The sequence below is a fragment of the Eulemur rufifrons genome, chromosome 2 (assembly GCF_041146395.1).
Source record: "Eulemur rufifrons isolate Redbay chromosome 2, OSU_ERuf_1, whole genome shotgun sequence".
In the NCBI taxonomy this organism is placed as follows: Eukaryota; Metazoa; Chordata; class Mammalia; order Primates; family Lemuridae; genus Eulemur; species Eulemur rufifrons.
Window position 1 is genome coordinate 66,712,978 of NC_090984.1, and position 16,635 is coordinate 66,729,612.

General features: G+C 39.8%; 2 protein-coding genes across 5 annotated transcripts in view; one reads left to right on the forward strand and one right to left on the reverse strand.

Annotated features, from left to right (window-relative positions):
- Positions 1-12,390, forward strand: part of AP4S1 (adaptor related protein complex 4 subunit sigma 1) — a 42,434-nt gene extending 30,044 nt beyond the window's left edge. The window contains exons 5-6 of the mRNA XM_069464038.1: positions 1,963-1,974; positions 12,010-12,390. Of these exons, the coding sequence (XP_069320139.1) occupies positions 1,963-1,974; positions 12,010-12,138 (141 nt within the window). The 3' untranslated portion in view covers positions 12,139-12,390. The remainder of the gene's footprint in view (positions 1-1,962; positions 1,975-12,009) is intronic.
- A 3,111-nt stretch (positions 12,391-15,501) lies between these two features.
- The window catches only part of HECTD1 (HECT domain E3 ubiquitin protein ligase 1), an 86,627-nt gene continuing 85,493 nt past the window's right edge, over positions 15,502-16,635 (reverse strand). For all 4 annotated transcript variants that reach the window (XM_069486397.1, XM_069486369.1, XM_069486387.1 and 1 more), the window contains exon 43: positions 15,502-16,527. In XM_069486397.1, coding sequence (XP_069342498.1) covers positions 16,390-16,527 — 138 coding nt within the window. In that variant the 3' untranslated portion in view covers positions 15,502-16,389. The remainder of the gene's footprint in view (positions 16,528-16,635) is intronic.

Consider the following 16,635-nt stretch of genomic DNA (forward strand, 5'->3'; position numbering starts at 1 on the left):
TTTCTCATGGTGACCATTGTCTTGTTAAGACAGACTGGTTGCAAGTCAAGGCCTGTGATTCAGAGCTGGCCATGATTAGTCACTTTAAGGTGACACCCACGAAGAAGAATGTAATTTACCAAAATAACAATGTTTTAAGCCTGGGAGAATAAAATGTGGGTACACGACTATCATTGCTAAGATTTTTTAAATTATTATTATTACATTTGGTAACTGACAATAAATAGCACATTGCTGAATTATAGCTGTAATTTTAGAGAGAGAGTCAGTGACCACATAAACCACAGAAGTAAAGATTAGAATTTAATTTAAGCCAGGTGACTATGTAGGACTTGGACAGTACCAAGGGATGACTCAGTTTAGGATCAAACCATAGCAAAAAGAAAAGGAAGACGAAGAGGAAAAAGAGTACTATGGGAAAGAAAATAGGATCTGTCCCACTCACAGAGAATGCCTTGTCATCTAAGTTTTATTTTTAGGCTTGTGAGATTTAAACATTTTTTTCTGTGACTATTTTTAATCTTAGAGGTTTCCAAATCTTAAATTTGGAGATCAGTTTCATGCCGTCTGGGCTGAGAGAAGCATCTCAGCATCATATTTTTAAAACAAAAAGCAAACCCAGCTAGCTTCAAAGGAGGCAGTTTGCAACAGGTGAGGGCTGTTGCTGTTGAGCAAGCGGATCAGGGTTTTGTCGTGCTACATTTGACAAACATTATGCCAGCGGTCCCCAACCTTTTTGGCACCAGGGACCATTTTCATGGAAGATAATTTTTCCACAGACCGGGGAGGGAGGGGATGGTTTTGGGATGATTCAGGCACATTACACTTATTGTGTACTTTATTTCTATTATTATCACATTGTAATACATAATGAAATAATTATACAACTCACCATAGGTTGGGGACCCCTGCAATAAGCTCTTTTGTATTTGAACTTGATTCTGTTTACTTTTTTCTCCCTCTATGACTTTTTCATTACATAACTATTTTCATTGAAAAGAATTTTAAAAACATACAAGCAAAACGAAAGGGGAGGATGGACACATGTCATTATACATTTGTCCAAACCCATAGAATGTACAACACCAGAGTGAACCCCAATATGGACTTTGGGTGATTCTGATGTGTCAGTGTAGCTTCATCAGCTGTAAGAAATGTACCACTGTGGTGAGGATGTTGGGAACGGGAGCAGGACATCCATGTGGGGGGGGGGCAGAGTGTATACGGATATCTGTGTACCTTCCTCCCAATTTTGCTGTAAACCTATCACTGCTCTAAAAAAAATCTAAAAAAGAAGATCATTGGTAAGCCCATCACCTATTGATAACTACTGTTCGTTACATTTCCTTTTAGACTTTATATATCTGTCTATATATAACTATATATATGTGTACATGGGGTAATATGTGCATACCATTTTATAACCTGCTTGTTTATTTAACAGTATGTCAGTTCTTATATGTCTGCCTCATTATTTGTGGATATGCTACAATTTACTTATCTAGTCCCCCCTGTTGATAGTTGCTTAAGTTATTATCAATAATTTGCTATTATAAACGTCACCCTGAACATCCCATCCCATGTCACTGTGGCATTGCCCAGTTATTTCCTTAGGATAAACTTCTAGAAGTAAAATTCACGGATTCAAAGGGTGTGGCACATTGTTAAGGTTTCTGATACACGTATCAAATTACCTACCATCTGTAAAGGTTAAGTTAGCTTATTTTTCCCTCTGCTTTCTAAAGATAAATTGTTCTGGACTGTAAAATTCCTCCGAACTGCAGCCTATGTGTTTAAAAATCACAATCCCAAACTGCAGGCCTTGGGACTCGGGCCTCTGCGTCCGTGGCCTCAGCCCCTCCTACCTGCTTCCGGGCTTGCAGGTCAGCGCGGTCTCTAACTGCTGAGAGCGTCGGTCCCAGTGCCTTGTTCTCACCCTGGTACTCTTTTTCTCTTTTCCAGAGTGAATTAGACGTATCCTTTTGCAGTACCGTTTTCCACAGCACGCGGCACAGCGCAGTCGAGCCCCAGTCGGGTAGGTGCTGTGGGGCGGGAACTGCTGGGCGGAATCGGACGTTAATCCCCAGCTGCACCGACACAGCCAGGGGCGCAGGTGCTCTGCAGACCCCTCCTCCCTGCCACGCTTTTAAAAAAGCCAATTCTTTTTTTTTTGAGACAGAGTCTCACTCTGTTGCCCGGGCTAGAGTGAGTGCCGTGGCGTCAGTCTAGCTCACAGCAACCTCAAACTCCTGGGCTTAAGCGATCCTCCTGCCTCAGCCTCCTGAGTAGCTGGGACTACAGGCATGTGCCACCATGCCCGGCTAATTTTTTGTATATATATATTTTAGTTGTCCATATAATTTCTTTCTATTTTTAGTAGAGACGGGGGTCTCACTCTTGCTCAGGCTGGTCTCGAACTCCTGACCTCGAGCGATCCACCCACCTCAGCCTCCCAGAGCGCTAGGATTACAGGCATGAGCCACCGCGCCCAGCCTAAAAAAAAAAAAGCCAATTCTTAAAAGTCTTGTTTCCCCCAGACAGGACAATGCTATGGTAGTAGTTAATAACTATTATATATTAATTTAACTTCTTTTAAGCATATGGAATAGGCTTTTTCTCAAATTTAAATAACACAGCCAGAAAGTGCTTAGTTCTCCTAGAGAGATGGGATTTGCAGGGCTCCAGTAGGAATCTCCAGGACTCCCCGTACATCAGAGTGAGGCCTTCAGGCTTGATAAGCTGCAGAGCTAAAGAAATGAATGGCCTGATTTGTATTCATTTTCTTTTCTTCTCTTTCTCCCTTTGAAAACACTGTAGCCAAGGACAAACAAACATGATTTGCATAGAATACTGCAGGTCTAGAGGTTTTGGCCAGGAGCCCTCTAGGCTGTGTGTGAGTGTTCTGGAGGCAAGTTGACTTTTGAGTTAATTTTTTACTTTAAAAATCTGCCTACTGCTTGAAAGCAATAAAGAAAAGAGTCCTTTGAGAACACATCAGGCTTGAGTCTAAAATAGTGACATTAATTATAAGAAATATTTATTAACATTAATATATAAAATATGCTTAGAATGTAACAAACATGTACAAATTATAACAAATGTTTATGTGTATAGCTACATGTACATATATTTGTGTGTGTATGAATATATATACGCACCATATATATATTATATATAATTGGACACCTATGTTTGCATCAACTTAATATTCTGGGAAATGGTCATTTATCTGTTAAATGGTAAGAAAGGTCATCATGTTGGTAGAATTCATTTGCAGATAGTATTTAGATGCTTCTTTAAATTAACTGGGAAAATCTGAGTGCCCTCTAGTGGTGATGACCTAAATCTGTTATTCCCTTTGACCTGGGGGCCCCCAGACCAGGCTGTATATTAGGTATATTTTTATTTGGTATGTAACATTCTATTTCTTTTTTTTTTTTTTTCTCAATCACTGGAAGTTTATTAAACCAAAGTTTGAGGATGTGGCCAGGAAAAACACAAACCACAGATGCATCTGTGCCTGTTTTTCTGAAGCAGGATTTGGGAACTCAGTTTTTAAAGGGGAGAGGGCGTACAGAAAGAAAAAAGGAGGAAGGCGGTACACAGTGAGACAAATGTTTACATTCTTGTGAGGCCCAGGAAATCTGTGTCTTACTTATGATAAGGTGGTTGGGTCAGCAGTCTAAAATGTTGGTTCTTGGTGTGCTCTTGGCCAAAGAATGACCACACACACCAAAAGCAAGGTAAGCATGAAAGGACGTTTATAGAGGAGAGAAAGATAGGATTATAGAGCAAGAGCAATATGTAGGTTTACAGAGTAAGAGCAAGATATGTTTGTCACAAAATAACAAACGGGCCCCTTCTCATACCAAAAAGGCCATGATTATGGTCTGGCGTCTTGTCTTGTTTTATCGAGTCTGGATTGGGCCTTCCTCAAGGTTCACTTTGAGGAAACCACTTTGATGGACAGTTGAGAGTCATATGACCTGAGTCTTACTGCGCATACGGGTTCCCATGAGCCTCTCTGAAAGCGCATGGTCAGGGATGAACCTCAGTGTACATTTAAGCTAATGACATGATAATTAGCCTTAGGTTGTTCTAGGTCACCTTCTAGACCCTATTGTACCTCTGCATTCTTTTGCAGTTGGCATGCTAAGTTCTTTTTTTTTTTCTTTTTTTTTTTTTCAATTTAATTTTACAGAATCAAAGAGTCTAACAGTATATCTTGTTAGATACAGTATGTCCTCATAATTCTATTTTTAAAATTTTATTTTTTATTTTTATTTTTTAGAGATGAGCTCTCCCTCTGTCACCCAGGTTGGAGTACAGTGGTATGATAATAGCTCACTGTAACCTCCAGTACCTGGGCTTAAACAATCCTCCCACCTCAGCCTCCTGAGTAGCTGGGACTACAGGTGTGCATCACTGCACCTGTGGCTAATTTTCCAATTTTTTTTAGAAGACATGGGGTCTCGCTATGTTTCCCAGGCTGGTCTTGAACTCCTGGGCTCAAATGGTCTTCCTGTTTCAGCCTCCCAAAGTGCTGGGATTACAGGCATGAGCCACCATGCTTGGCCAGCATGTAACATTCTATTTTAACTAAGCACTTTAAAGCATTTCAAAAGAAATCTCTTCTTTCTTGTAAAGAGGAGTGAAAAAATTTTTTTTTATTTCAAAAGACATCAGGAAGATAGCAAGGGCTAAAGTAAGACACTTCATTAGGAGTACAGAAACTCAAGTTCCACTTTTGATCTTGCTACTAACTAGCTGTGTGTATTAGACAAGGCACACAATCTCCTCATCTCAAAATAAGAGAATTCGAATAGAAGAGCTTTAACTCCCTCTCAGTCTTAATATTTGATGTTGCCGTCACTCTAGGTAACTGAGCTGAGGTATCTTATACCTAAAACAGGAAGAGAGTCTTACAAATCTAGATATCCAGAGAACTAAAGTGAATCAGATGTAACAGGATATGTATTATAGTTGGAGTAGTTGTGTTGATGTGTCATATATTGGCTAGAAGTTTATTAGAAGCACATGTGGGTCTACTTGTCTTTGTATCCCTCTAGTGTACAGCATAGGTTTGTGTGGTGAACTCCAGCTTGCTTGTTTGAAATTAATTTTCACACCAAGACACACAATTCCCCCCTAATTTTACCTACTTTCGTTTTCACCCTTCCTCCCCCTCTGACCATGTTATATATTTACTGTCCTTAAGAATTAGAAATCTATATAGAAAAAATTAGCCGGGCATAGTGGCACATGCCTGTAGTCCCAGCTACTCGGGAGGCTGAGGCGGTAGGATCGCTTAAGCCGAGGAGTCTGAGGTTGCTGTGAGCTAAGCTGATGCCATGGCACTCACTCTAGCCTGGGCAACAAAGTGAGACTCTGTCTCAACAAAAAAAAAAAAAAGAATTAGGCATATCCATCTGACAGATTAGGAATTTTATATCATTTAGAGAACGGAACTAAATTTCTCCAAACCTGGAAATTTGTCTTTGCTCTAGGCATAATTTCACTTGCACTTCCAGTGGTCTAAAAGTAGAGCAGGCAGCAGGGTAGAACATGGGGCACCTCTCTTCCGTTGATATTCTTAAAAGATTACCACCGTCGGCCATTTGAAAAATATCAAATTAAAAACTTATGACTCAGCCAGGTGAGGGTGGCTCACACCTGTAATCCTAGCACTCTGGGAGGCTGAGGCGGGTGGATCGTTTGAGCTCAGGAGTTCGAGACCAGCCTGAGCAAGAGTGAGACCCCGTCTCTGCTAAAAATAGAAAGAAATTAGCTGGACAACTAAAAATATACATAGAAAAAATTAGCTGGGCATGGTGGTGTATGCCTGTAGTCCCAGCTACTCGGGAGGCTGAGGCAGGAGGATTGCTTGAGCCCAGGAGTTTGAGGTGGCTGTGAGCTAGGCTGACGCCACGGCACTCCAGCCCGGGCAACAGAGTGAGACTCTGTCTCAAAAAAAACAAAAACAAAAACAAAAAACCATGACTACCCTCTGCTTCATACATAGTTCTTTTACCTGTGACATGTGCAGGGAGGCCCTCTGCAGAGCAGTTACAGAGCAGAAAGACAAGGGAGCCTTGCAGAGGCATAGCTGCAGTTTCCTGCTCCCTCTGGGTAGGGCGGTAGACCCTATGTCCATCGTGTATGTAGAATGTGATGCTCTACGGACGTGATGACGTTCTGCATCACCATTCTGGTAGCACGTAGCCAGGAACCTGCTGAAGTAGCTAGCATCGTTCAGGTCTGCTCTGCCAGGAAAGCTTCCCTAGGTCTTGAAAGGATGAATACAAACAATTGCTATAATTGCAACTTGAACTTGGTTCTCCCAACACTCACAGTACATAATCTTCTTTATGTTTGCTCAGGCTTAAGAAAGCCTTTCTTGTCAGCCCACGTGGGACAGACATGATTTAAGGCTTGGTTTGGTACCGTACCAGAAGGAAGTCAAAACCTCATGAAATTCCCAAGAAGCTTTTTACTTTATGGTCTTTTTCTCCAGAAGCTTTTCCACCCTGATGCCTTTTAAGGATTGGGAAGTTTCCCAGAGGCTGCACAGTGAGACTTTGAGAAATAAAGTACACCATTTATAATACATTTCTCCCTAGTATGGGCTTGTTCTACTTCTAGTAAGACTGACATCACAGAGCAAGACAGATGGGATTTAAAAAAGAAATGACCTAAGCACAAGAAATCAGGACAGAAATTCTGGCTTGTTGAAAACGCTTCCAGTGAGTAGGAACCCTCTGTACGGTGGTGTCAGGGGGGACAGGCTGCCTCCTTGGTACCAAGCACATCGATGACCCAGATCACTCATGTCCTGTGAATAAGCTCCTATACACTCTTTACATTCCACTCCACCCACTCGGCTAAAATGTGGCCAGAGGACTCATGAGGCTTGTCCCTATAGGGAAAGTTTGCCCCATCATGTACCTTAGTAGACTTTTTAAGACTTCAAATTCTGTGAATTAAGATGAATTTTTAGGAACCAATTGATGAGCTTCCCAAAATGTGCTCAGCTGGGGAGCCCCAGGAGGCTTGCTGTTTTCCAGATGATTCATAATTCAGAGGAGCTGTGTCCACCCCCATCTGCTAAATAGTCAGAGGATGGCACCAATGAACAGCACTATGTGGGAGATGTCCCCACTCCAGTTCCTTGTACACCTGCTGTATGCATGAAGTGCAGAAAACCTCAGCAGCCTTTTTGGTAGTTGATGTCTTAAAGGCTTGGTTTATTTTGCTAGAACGGAATGCAGCAATACTGCTTTTAGACCTGGACTACCAGGGTATCTTTCTTGGGCCCTGTGCTTTAGGGAGCCCCACTCTGGCTCTGCTCCCGTGGGGCAAGGATGCCCACAGGCACTTCCCGTCTATTTCTTGACCACCTCTGGCTTCCTGGGCCCTCAGAATTTACAGGGTATCCAGACACCCCAGAGCCTGCTACTAGGGCCTGTGCAGTCCTCCTCTTTACCTGCACCGCAGGACGGGAGACAGGAATGATTGATAGGTAGTCTGGGATCCTGGTAGCTGGGGTGCCCCACATACATGCATGGTGAGAAAAGCAGGGAGAGGCCAAAGTCCCTATTTATACCCTTGTGCCCACTTCCTCCACAATACAGGGTAGGCGTAGAACCTAGAATGTTTTCTTGATTTAAAAACATCTTTAGAACATTCCTGTTTTTATTTTATAAACTCTTAAAGTCCAAAAGCCTGAACAATCGATTCTAGAACCTGAAAGCCCATGTGGGTGATGTGAAAACACCCTGACTCGTGCCCTGTTTTTTGTAGTTGAGGGTGGGGGAACAGAAAGGGCCTTGGTGCCGTGTGCCCTGTCTGTGGCTCGGCCAGCATCTGCCATGCTGCTCCCTGGAAGATGCCGGCACACAGGCAGCAGTGATCGCACCACCAAGCTTTGTCTGCATCTAGCTCCTTCATTAACTTCCCCAAATCCCAGATACCCTCAGAGGTCCAGAAACCAGAATAGGGCTTCTCTAAGTAGGAAATAACTTCAGCCTGATTTAATGAGAAATTGCAAAAGTGCTTATTCAAACTAGGGATTTTAGAAATACTGGCTAAAAGAGCAAAGAAATTCTCCAGGGAAGCCATCCAACACTGAACTGTCAGCTTCTAAATGAACTGAAATTTTCTACGTGTTCTCTCAGAGAGTTAATGATAATTCATTAATAAAATCATTACAAAATAATTTCTTTTGAGTTATGATAGAGCCTATGACACTTCAAGAATGGCTTCATATTATCAGAACGAAGCTCCCCTCTCCTTGAAGGTTACTTTTATTTTATTATTTTATTTTATTTTATTTTGACACAGAGCCTTACTCTGTCACCCAGGCTGGAGTACAGTGTGGTGCAATCATAGCTCATTGTAAGCTCGAACTCCTGGGTTCAACCAATCCTCCTGCCTCAGCCTCCCAAGTAACTAGGACACAGGCGTGCACCACCATGAACAGTCCCCAGGGAGTCAGCCATTATGCCAGGAAGGGGATGTGAATGTCACAGATTAGACAGTTCTACCTTTCAGCCTTTTGTGCTCCCACTAGCCATAGTTACATTTCCCTGAAATGTGTTCTCTGAGTCCTACGTGCCCTATTCATCTGCTGCCATTCGTCACCACCAGGACCCTCTGCCTTGACCCCACGCCTTTTTTCCACATTTCTGAGTCCTGTTTTAGTCAGGGATAGTGACAGCAAGTTATGAGAAGCAACAGAGAGTTAGGGAAAAAATGAGAGAAATGACAGGCTCATTTGACCCAATGTGGACTTTCATATTTAATTTTATATAAGCCTACATAAACTTTAAGTAGAATCACACTTGGGTTTCCTGTTGTTCTCAGAATTTGAATGGGCCTACACCCCTTTTCAGTGGCTAACTAGCAAGAGAGAACGTGAACTGAAGACTACCCTACGAGAATGCCCCCAGAAGTGTGCAGAATGGTCACATGATAATCTTCCGTACAGTAGTAGTCGATTTGCTGTAGGGAATGTGAACACACTGGCCCTAGGCAATTTAATTTCATGGGAATTGAATTAAAATATAAATAATAAGAGAACAAGTTTTCCCACCCTACTTATTGTATTAAAGAACTTTGCTTAGCTAGAATTTTTTTAAAAATAAAAGAAATCAAGTGAGAAACCGAGGGATCTGCGACCAAAGTCTGGAGTTAGAAATTTTAGTTTCTAGTCTGGGCTCTGCCCTGTGATTCCTTTTGAGCTTCCATTTGAGTCTGTGCTGCTCAGTTTTCTTAGTTATTAAAGGATAACTAGATCACCACAGTGGTGTTAAAATACCATGTTGGACAAGTGTTTTATGATCCAAAGATCAAAATTCCAGTGTTAGACCCATACATTTTAATCGCTTTAATTAAAAACTTGATGCCCAATGGCACTAATATTACAGGAGCCCTATGATGTTCAACCCCAATTCACAATGCATAGAAATTCAGAAAGGCTCTTAGGTTTCAAGGTTAGGAGAAAGTGGGACTTCAGTGACTCAGCTCTTTGGGAGGTTGTTTTTAATTTATGTCAGCTCCAACCTTAGGGGGCCTATGAGGAGAAACAGGTTGCCTTAAGGATCGTTAGAGTCAGTCAGTTCAGTACAGCCTGAAGGGAAGACCCTCTTTCAGTAGTCATTCCCAGCTCATTACATGAATATACCTTTCTTGCTGGGCTTTTCTTGCTTCCTTCTACTCTAAATGTCAGAGTTGAAGTGTGTTTGCCATGAGGCTTAGCTTATAGGGTAATTTTGGTCCCTGCTCACCTGGCATATGGCCCAAATGCCATTACTCTTGGCTTCACCAGTATGCACAAACATTGCTCATAAACCAAATCAAGATGTGAACAACTGGATTCCAATTTTAAAGGAGTCACGTGATTCTGGAGGGAAATCAGCTTTCAGGCCTTTGCCTCATATTGGATTTGGTCTGTGGTTTCCCCATATAGTGCCAGAAAGCTGCATGATTATTAGGGTCTGAGCCAGATACACAGACAGGCAGTCACATGCCTGCAGTACAGAATGACCTCACTGAGCAACTCATGTTTCCAGGATGTTGGCAAACTCAGGCTTGCCAGGGGACCTTGTCCTTGCAATGTGGGCATATCAGTGGTTGATATGATTCAGCAGTGAATTCTGATCTGAATTTCAAAACAATTGGACAGCTGCTCAAGGGGACATCTGAACTGCAGATCATCTACTTGCCAAAGACAAAGCAGTCCTCAGAGCAACTTCATCCCTGAACCAATTCAAATTTAGAATTGAATTCTAACCCCAAATCAAACCCCAAAATTAGATTTCCTTCTATCTCAAAGACTATCATCTTGGAGAAGCTGACATTTGCAAAGGCACTAAGGCTTTCACTGCATTAGTGAATACAACGGGGGTTCTGCGGGCCATTGTTCACACAGCCACCTGTGCTTCTCTGTTCTGCCTTTCCGTGTACATGTCTGTCATGCCCACTTTGTCTCGGCTTCTAAATTCTGGCTTCTGGGTCTGGTGAACAGGTTTGAGTCAAGGGCCTAACATTCTAGTCCCAGTTTGGCCACAGGACAAAGCAATCATCTATATAATTGGAAGACATTATTAATAGGTATATCAGAGTAAAGCTTTTTTTTTTTTTTTTCTGGGTCACTTAAGGACAGTTCCCATGGGCCCCTAGAAAACAGTTTATTCTGCTGGAGGACTATTTGCACAGAGCTTAATGAGATATTAACAAAGAGCCTAATAAAAACTTAAAAGTCATTCACAGATTGTCCCATTCTCTGTAGATGTACTTCACTAAGCAAATACAATATAGACTTTGAACATCTGGAATTGTTGAAAAAAATCAGATGATAATACATTTTACAAAGACTTAATTATGAACTCCCCTAGTGCATTCAGTCACCTATTTGTTGAATGAAGTTTATCTATTTGAAACAATGTCAACTGTTTTTGTTTTTTGTTTTTTTTTTTTTAGCAGACCAGGATCATGCTCTTTAAATACAAATGGAAACTTCAGATATTATAGAATTCAGAAACATTCAACCATTGTCATCATCCCATTCCAGTTCTCCTCCTTTCACAAAAGTTAGGTACTCAACTGAAGAGGTTCTTGAGGGAAGTATTTAGTTCTTTCTAGTTTGCTAAACATCACAGGCTGACAATATTTTCTTCTTTCCCCATGCCCTATACTTACTGTCCAATAAGAACACCAGTAAGCTAAAGTGGCCCCATAATTCTCAAATGACTTCCCATTTGTAAGAGGTACTCTCTTAAAATTCAGAAATTTTGTCATATCTTGCTTTCTTCATTCATTTCTCCTCATAGTTACTTTTACTTGAGTCTGTTTGGCAGAGAAGAGATGACTGAAGGTGCAAGGCTGTGAAGGCATTTGATTTGGGACAGAGGTTTGGGGGCTGAGAAGCCTGGAAGCAGAGCAATCAAGCCAAGCTTTAGGTTTAAAATCTAGCTCTGGCATTTACTAGCCTTGTGACCTCGGACGATGGCTTTGAGCCTGTTTGATCCGGGGTAAAATGAGGATGATGTGTAACATGTACATCAGAGAGTTGTAGAGAAGACTGAAAATGCATGTAAAGTATGCAACACCATGCCTAGAACATGAGTATTCAACAAATCATTATTATTGTCTGGGAAGACAACATTGTTCTTGAGTTCAGGTCATTCTCTTGCCAAATGTCACTTGCTATGTTCTTTAGCTCTTAATAGACGACTCCTGTCATTGGTTAAAAAATGTAGCTGTCCCATTTCTATGCCTACTTATCCTGTTATCTTCACCAAGGTGAAACTAGGGTTATATATGCACATAAAGGTACTAATTTCTAATGTGGACACCAACTTTAAATTTAATTTCAGGAATTCTGTACAGAAAACCTCATGCTTAGGCTAACTTACACTGGGAAAATTCCAAACTAAGCTCTAAGTTATTTTTCACTGAGTATTAACATTTTTTGTAACTTTAAAACTAATTTCCTTAATATGACCCTAGATAATGTTTAACTTAGATAAAGTACACATCATTTTGGATGAGATGGTGTTAAACGGCTGCATTGTGGAAACTAACCGGGCAAGAATTCTTGCCCCTCTACTAATTCTTGATAAGATGTCAGAAAGCTGAAAAGAAGGCTCTGCCAGACATTGATTGCGAACACCATGGAATACATCTCGACATCTGTAGCCCAGAAGAATCTGGAAGACCACAATTGCAGAATGGAGTATCCTTCCCAAGACATTACAAATATGTTTTCAACGTTCCTAAATGGAAAACAAAACTGTATTTAAAAATATGTACAAAGAAAATTTTTCTCTAAACTGAGAAACAAGTTGTATTTTCTAACTGTAAGTATATTTTTCCCACTTTAAATTTTGAGTACTTAAGGAACCCATTTTGGTCTCTGCTTCCTTTTGCAAATTAAATTCAAGAATAGCAGGATGGTGGTAGGAACCAAGTTCTCCGTCAGCCAATAAAATTTCAAAATTGACTTATGCATGGCATTTTGAATAGCATTGTTTTCTGAATGATGTCTTTTTCCTTATAAAGTCTTAGTAAAATTTGCCTTTTTCACTTAGCAATTACAATGCCATTATGTAATTAACTCTATAGAGAACGTTACTATCAAATAATGGATGGTTAGACATTAAGAGAACCCTATCCTTTATGCCACATTTTACAGGCATGTCTAATAATCATATGTCTAATAAGGTGTCTAATAATCATACTGAAATCATAAATCATACTGATTAATGAAATTTGCTTTAGTTCAAAGTTTAAAATCAGAATGCAAAAGAATATCTGTATAGGTTGGCATAAAATGAATCCTTTTCTCCCTCCCTGACTTACTCCTTTAACCCATTTTCTCTTGGAATGTCTTGAAGCAAACTACTAAATAACTACAGAATAAAAATGCCCTGTATCCCCTCAAAACCTTTCTACGTGCTTTTGATACCAGTCAACAGTAGAATATACAGAACTGTCTTGGGTAAAAGTATGTACAGTAGTCCCCCCTTATCTTTGGTTTCACTTTTCCATAGTTTCGGATACCTATGGTCAACCACGGTCTGAAAATATTAAACGAAAAATTCCAGAAGTAAGCAATTCATAAGTTTAAAATTGCATACCATTCTTGAGTAGTGTGATGAAACCTCATTCCACTCTGTGCCGTCTGGGAGGTGAATCATCCTTTGCCCAGCGTAGGGCATAACACTACCCACCCATTAATCACTTAGTAACTATCTTGGTTACCAGATTGACAGATCACAAAAGAAGGGTGATATATTTTGAGAGAGAGAGAGACACCACATTCATGTAACTTTTTTTTTTAATTAGAAAAATTTTTTTTGAGAAAAGGTCTTGTTCTGTTGCCCAGGCTGGCTCAAACTCCTGGGCTCAAACAATCCTCCCACCTCAGCCTCTCTCCCCAGTAGCTGGGACTACAGGCACACACCACTATACCCAGCTTTCACATAACCTTTATTACAGTATATTGTTATAATTGTTCTGTTAGCTATTGCTAATTTCTTACTGTGCCTAATTAAGTTAAAAATTACCATAGATGTATATGTATAGAAAAAAACATAGTATATATAGGGTTTGGTACTAGCCTTGGTTTCAGACATCCACAGCCGGTCTTCAATCATATCCCCCAAGGACAAGGGGGTCTACGGTATATGTGCATGTAGCTGTGGGAGGTCAGGTGCAATGGAGGAAGTAGAAATACATTTTTGGTACTGACCTGTGGGAACCATGAGTGGTATGTGTGTATATAGATCCACCTTTGTATTAAGTAGCCAAGGTCTGGGGAAAGCCCAGTCCAGACCAAAGTGCTCTGGAGGTCTTTCTGAGACACATTAGTTGGGAAACACTGTCCTAGTTGATAGGCACTTAATCAGTAACACATTCAGGTAACTGCTGAAACTGGTACACCAGAAGTAGCAAGGGAGTGAACAAAATTAATTTTTGGGTCACACCAAAATAGTAGTTGAATTATATCTTGGCACAGATTTTAGTATCTTGAGAGAATAGTAACAGTTAAAAAAAATAGCAGGTAGATACCACGGGAAAAAATACTTAAGAACTTAATAGTATGTGTGGAGACCGCAGTAGATGTGTCCTAACACTGGACTCATACAAAGTGAACTGTAATGTTCACTATCTGTACTTACGGGCCGTGTCTTTAAGTGATCTTTCATATTTATAACATTTATGTCTCAGACTGGTCAGCCATACTTTGTTCTTGGACTTTTTCTGAAGACTCCTAACATTTCAAAAACAGTTACTGATTTTATAAAACTCATCAATACCTACTGTGGCAACTTGCTAGACCAGGGCTCAGCAGGCTTTTTCTATAAAGGGCCAGATAGTAAATATTTTTGGCTTTTTGGGCCATATGATCTCTGCTAACTACTCCATTCTGCCATTGTAGTGCAAAAGCAACCATCAATAGTATGTAAATGAATAAACATGGCTGTGTTCTAATAAAACTTTATTTATGGACACTAAAATTTAAATTTCATATAATTTTCACATCATAAAATATTCTTTTGATTTTTTCCCAACCATCTAAAAAATTTAAAACCATACTTAGCTCATGGGCCATACAAAAATAGGCAGTAGGGCATAGTTTGCTGACCCTGGCGCCAGGCTAGTTTTGGTAAAAGCTAACTATCAATAGACATTTTAGAGACTTAATGGCAACACTATACACATAAACTGGATTTTAATTCTAACACTAGTATATAGTTTTAGTCATGCATTCATGACTTTATTGAAATCACCACCACTATTTTTTGGATCGCAACGTAGGTCATAGATGGAAATACTGTTGTTATGCTTTAACTTTTATTCTCATAGAGAACTGTGAAGCTGACAATAAGGTGAAATAAAAAATGCTGCCTCTGATTACACAATCACAACATTCTCATGCAGCAAATAAAAACAGTACTCAAATCATTAACTGTAGTGGGAGATGTCTCTTCTCATGTAGAAAGGCAATATACCTTTTAAACAGGTAAATATTGGGCAATTTCAAACATGCTTTTAGTTCCTTAAAAAAGCCATTTGGCTAAATTGAACCTAGTGACATTTCCTTCACCTATACGCACAGACATGGTAACAACAGGAATTTCGAAAATGGAAATACAGGCCCTTCTTCACAACCAGGAAGCAGCTGTATCCTGGAGGTTTCTTTTCACACTAACACAACATTTAAAAATCATTCTTGGATCATAGTTACATCCTTACTTACATATCCCTCCAAATATAATGGTAAATAGCAGATCTCACTTTTAAAAAATTAACACAAATAACTAGCCATTTTTCTAGCTAAAGAATACTTGAAAACTGAACACAACAGTTGGATCACAATTAAGTGTGTGAATGTATATATTTTTTAGCCTTCCAATTTCAGTAAATGTATTTACTATAGAAAATCACATTTCTTTATGTAATAATTTCAGAAAACTAAATCTGAATGAGTCAAAATGAAAAGTACCTGGTTAAGTTCTTAGGTCTGATGACTGCAGTGAAATAGTCACATGACACACGTTTGTACGCTGCAAACATTTTAATGATTATTGTTGAGCATACATTTTGGAAATTTTTTACTTCAAACTGCAACAAGTTAAATAAATGTTTATAATATACAAAGAAAATACAACCAAAAGTAAAACTTGCTTTAAGTGTGCCTTGCACCTAGACCAGTGTTTTTCCCCCCTTAATATATCTTTATTTTTGAGCTAAACACACTTAAGTATTTGATCTTTATAATACGGCATTTAGGAAATAAAAATATACTCCCACCTCAAAGAAATAAAAAGGTTGTGCATGATTATACGCTAAACAAAAGAGAGAACACTAGAATACTCTGATAGTGCAGGCATCATTACAAAGGAAAAGAAAAAGGAAAAGCTTGAGATGCTCATTAACTCTCTCTGTTTTAAGGAAGCAGGATTTTTGACCAAGTAGCTTAAAAGCCAGCAAAACAGGTTTATCAGTGATGGCAATTGTAGTGTATGGAGTATGAAATGACAAACTTTACACAAACACACTGTTAGAAATTTACCAGTGAACACTGAAGATCTGAGAAGCTGCTCTTTGGAACAGTCAAAGTAGGACCACCTTATTCCAGTCACGTAAGCCCTTGTAAAGCAACACAGTGTTCTGTGCTATATACTTGCTGGCTGGGTAGTTAAAGAATTTGTTTTGTCATTAGCAGCTAACGAACTTATTCCACATGTTCTTAAAGCCTTAATGGTTGAAAAAAAGGCAAGTGTCATTAGCGTGGAGGATCATATACTTCTCTGCACACAAACACAAGAGGCTTCACTAGTATTTTAAAAGTCTCTGATGTCTCCCACTGCATGTCAAAGATCAATTGAGATGAAAGCCTTTCTCCATTGTAGCAGCTAGCAAGCGCTCTCTCATGATCTCCTCAGAAGAATATTCAGGCAACTTAAGATAATGCACACATGTATTGACTGATGGATAGCTTGCATCAGTGGCGTCAACCTACAGAAATAAAACAAATATAACAACCACTGAGATTAAATATTTCTTTCAATCCTAAAGTAACTATTAATAAATTCCGTTTGGATTCCCCAATAGCTAGAGAGTTTG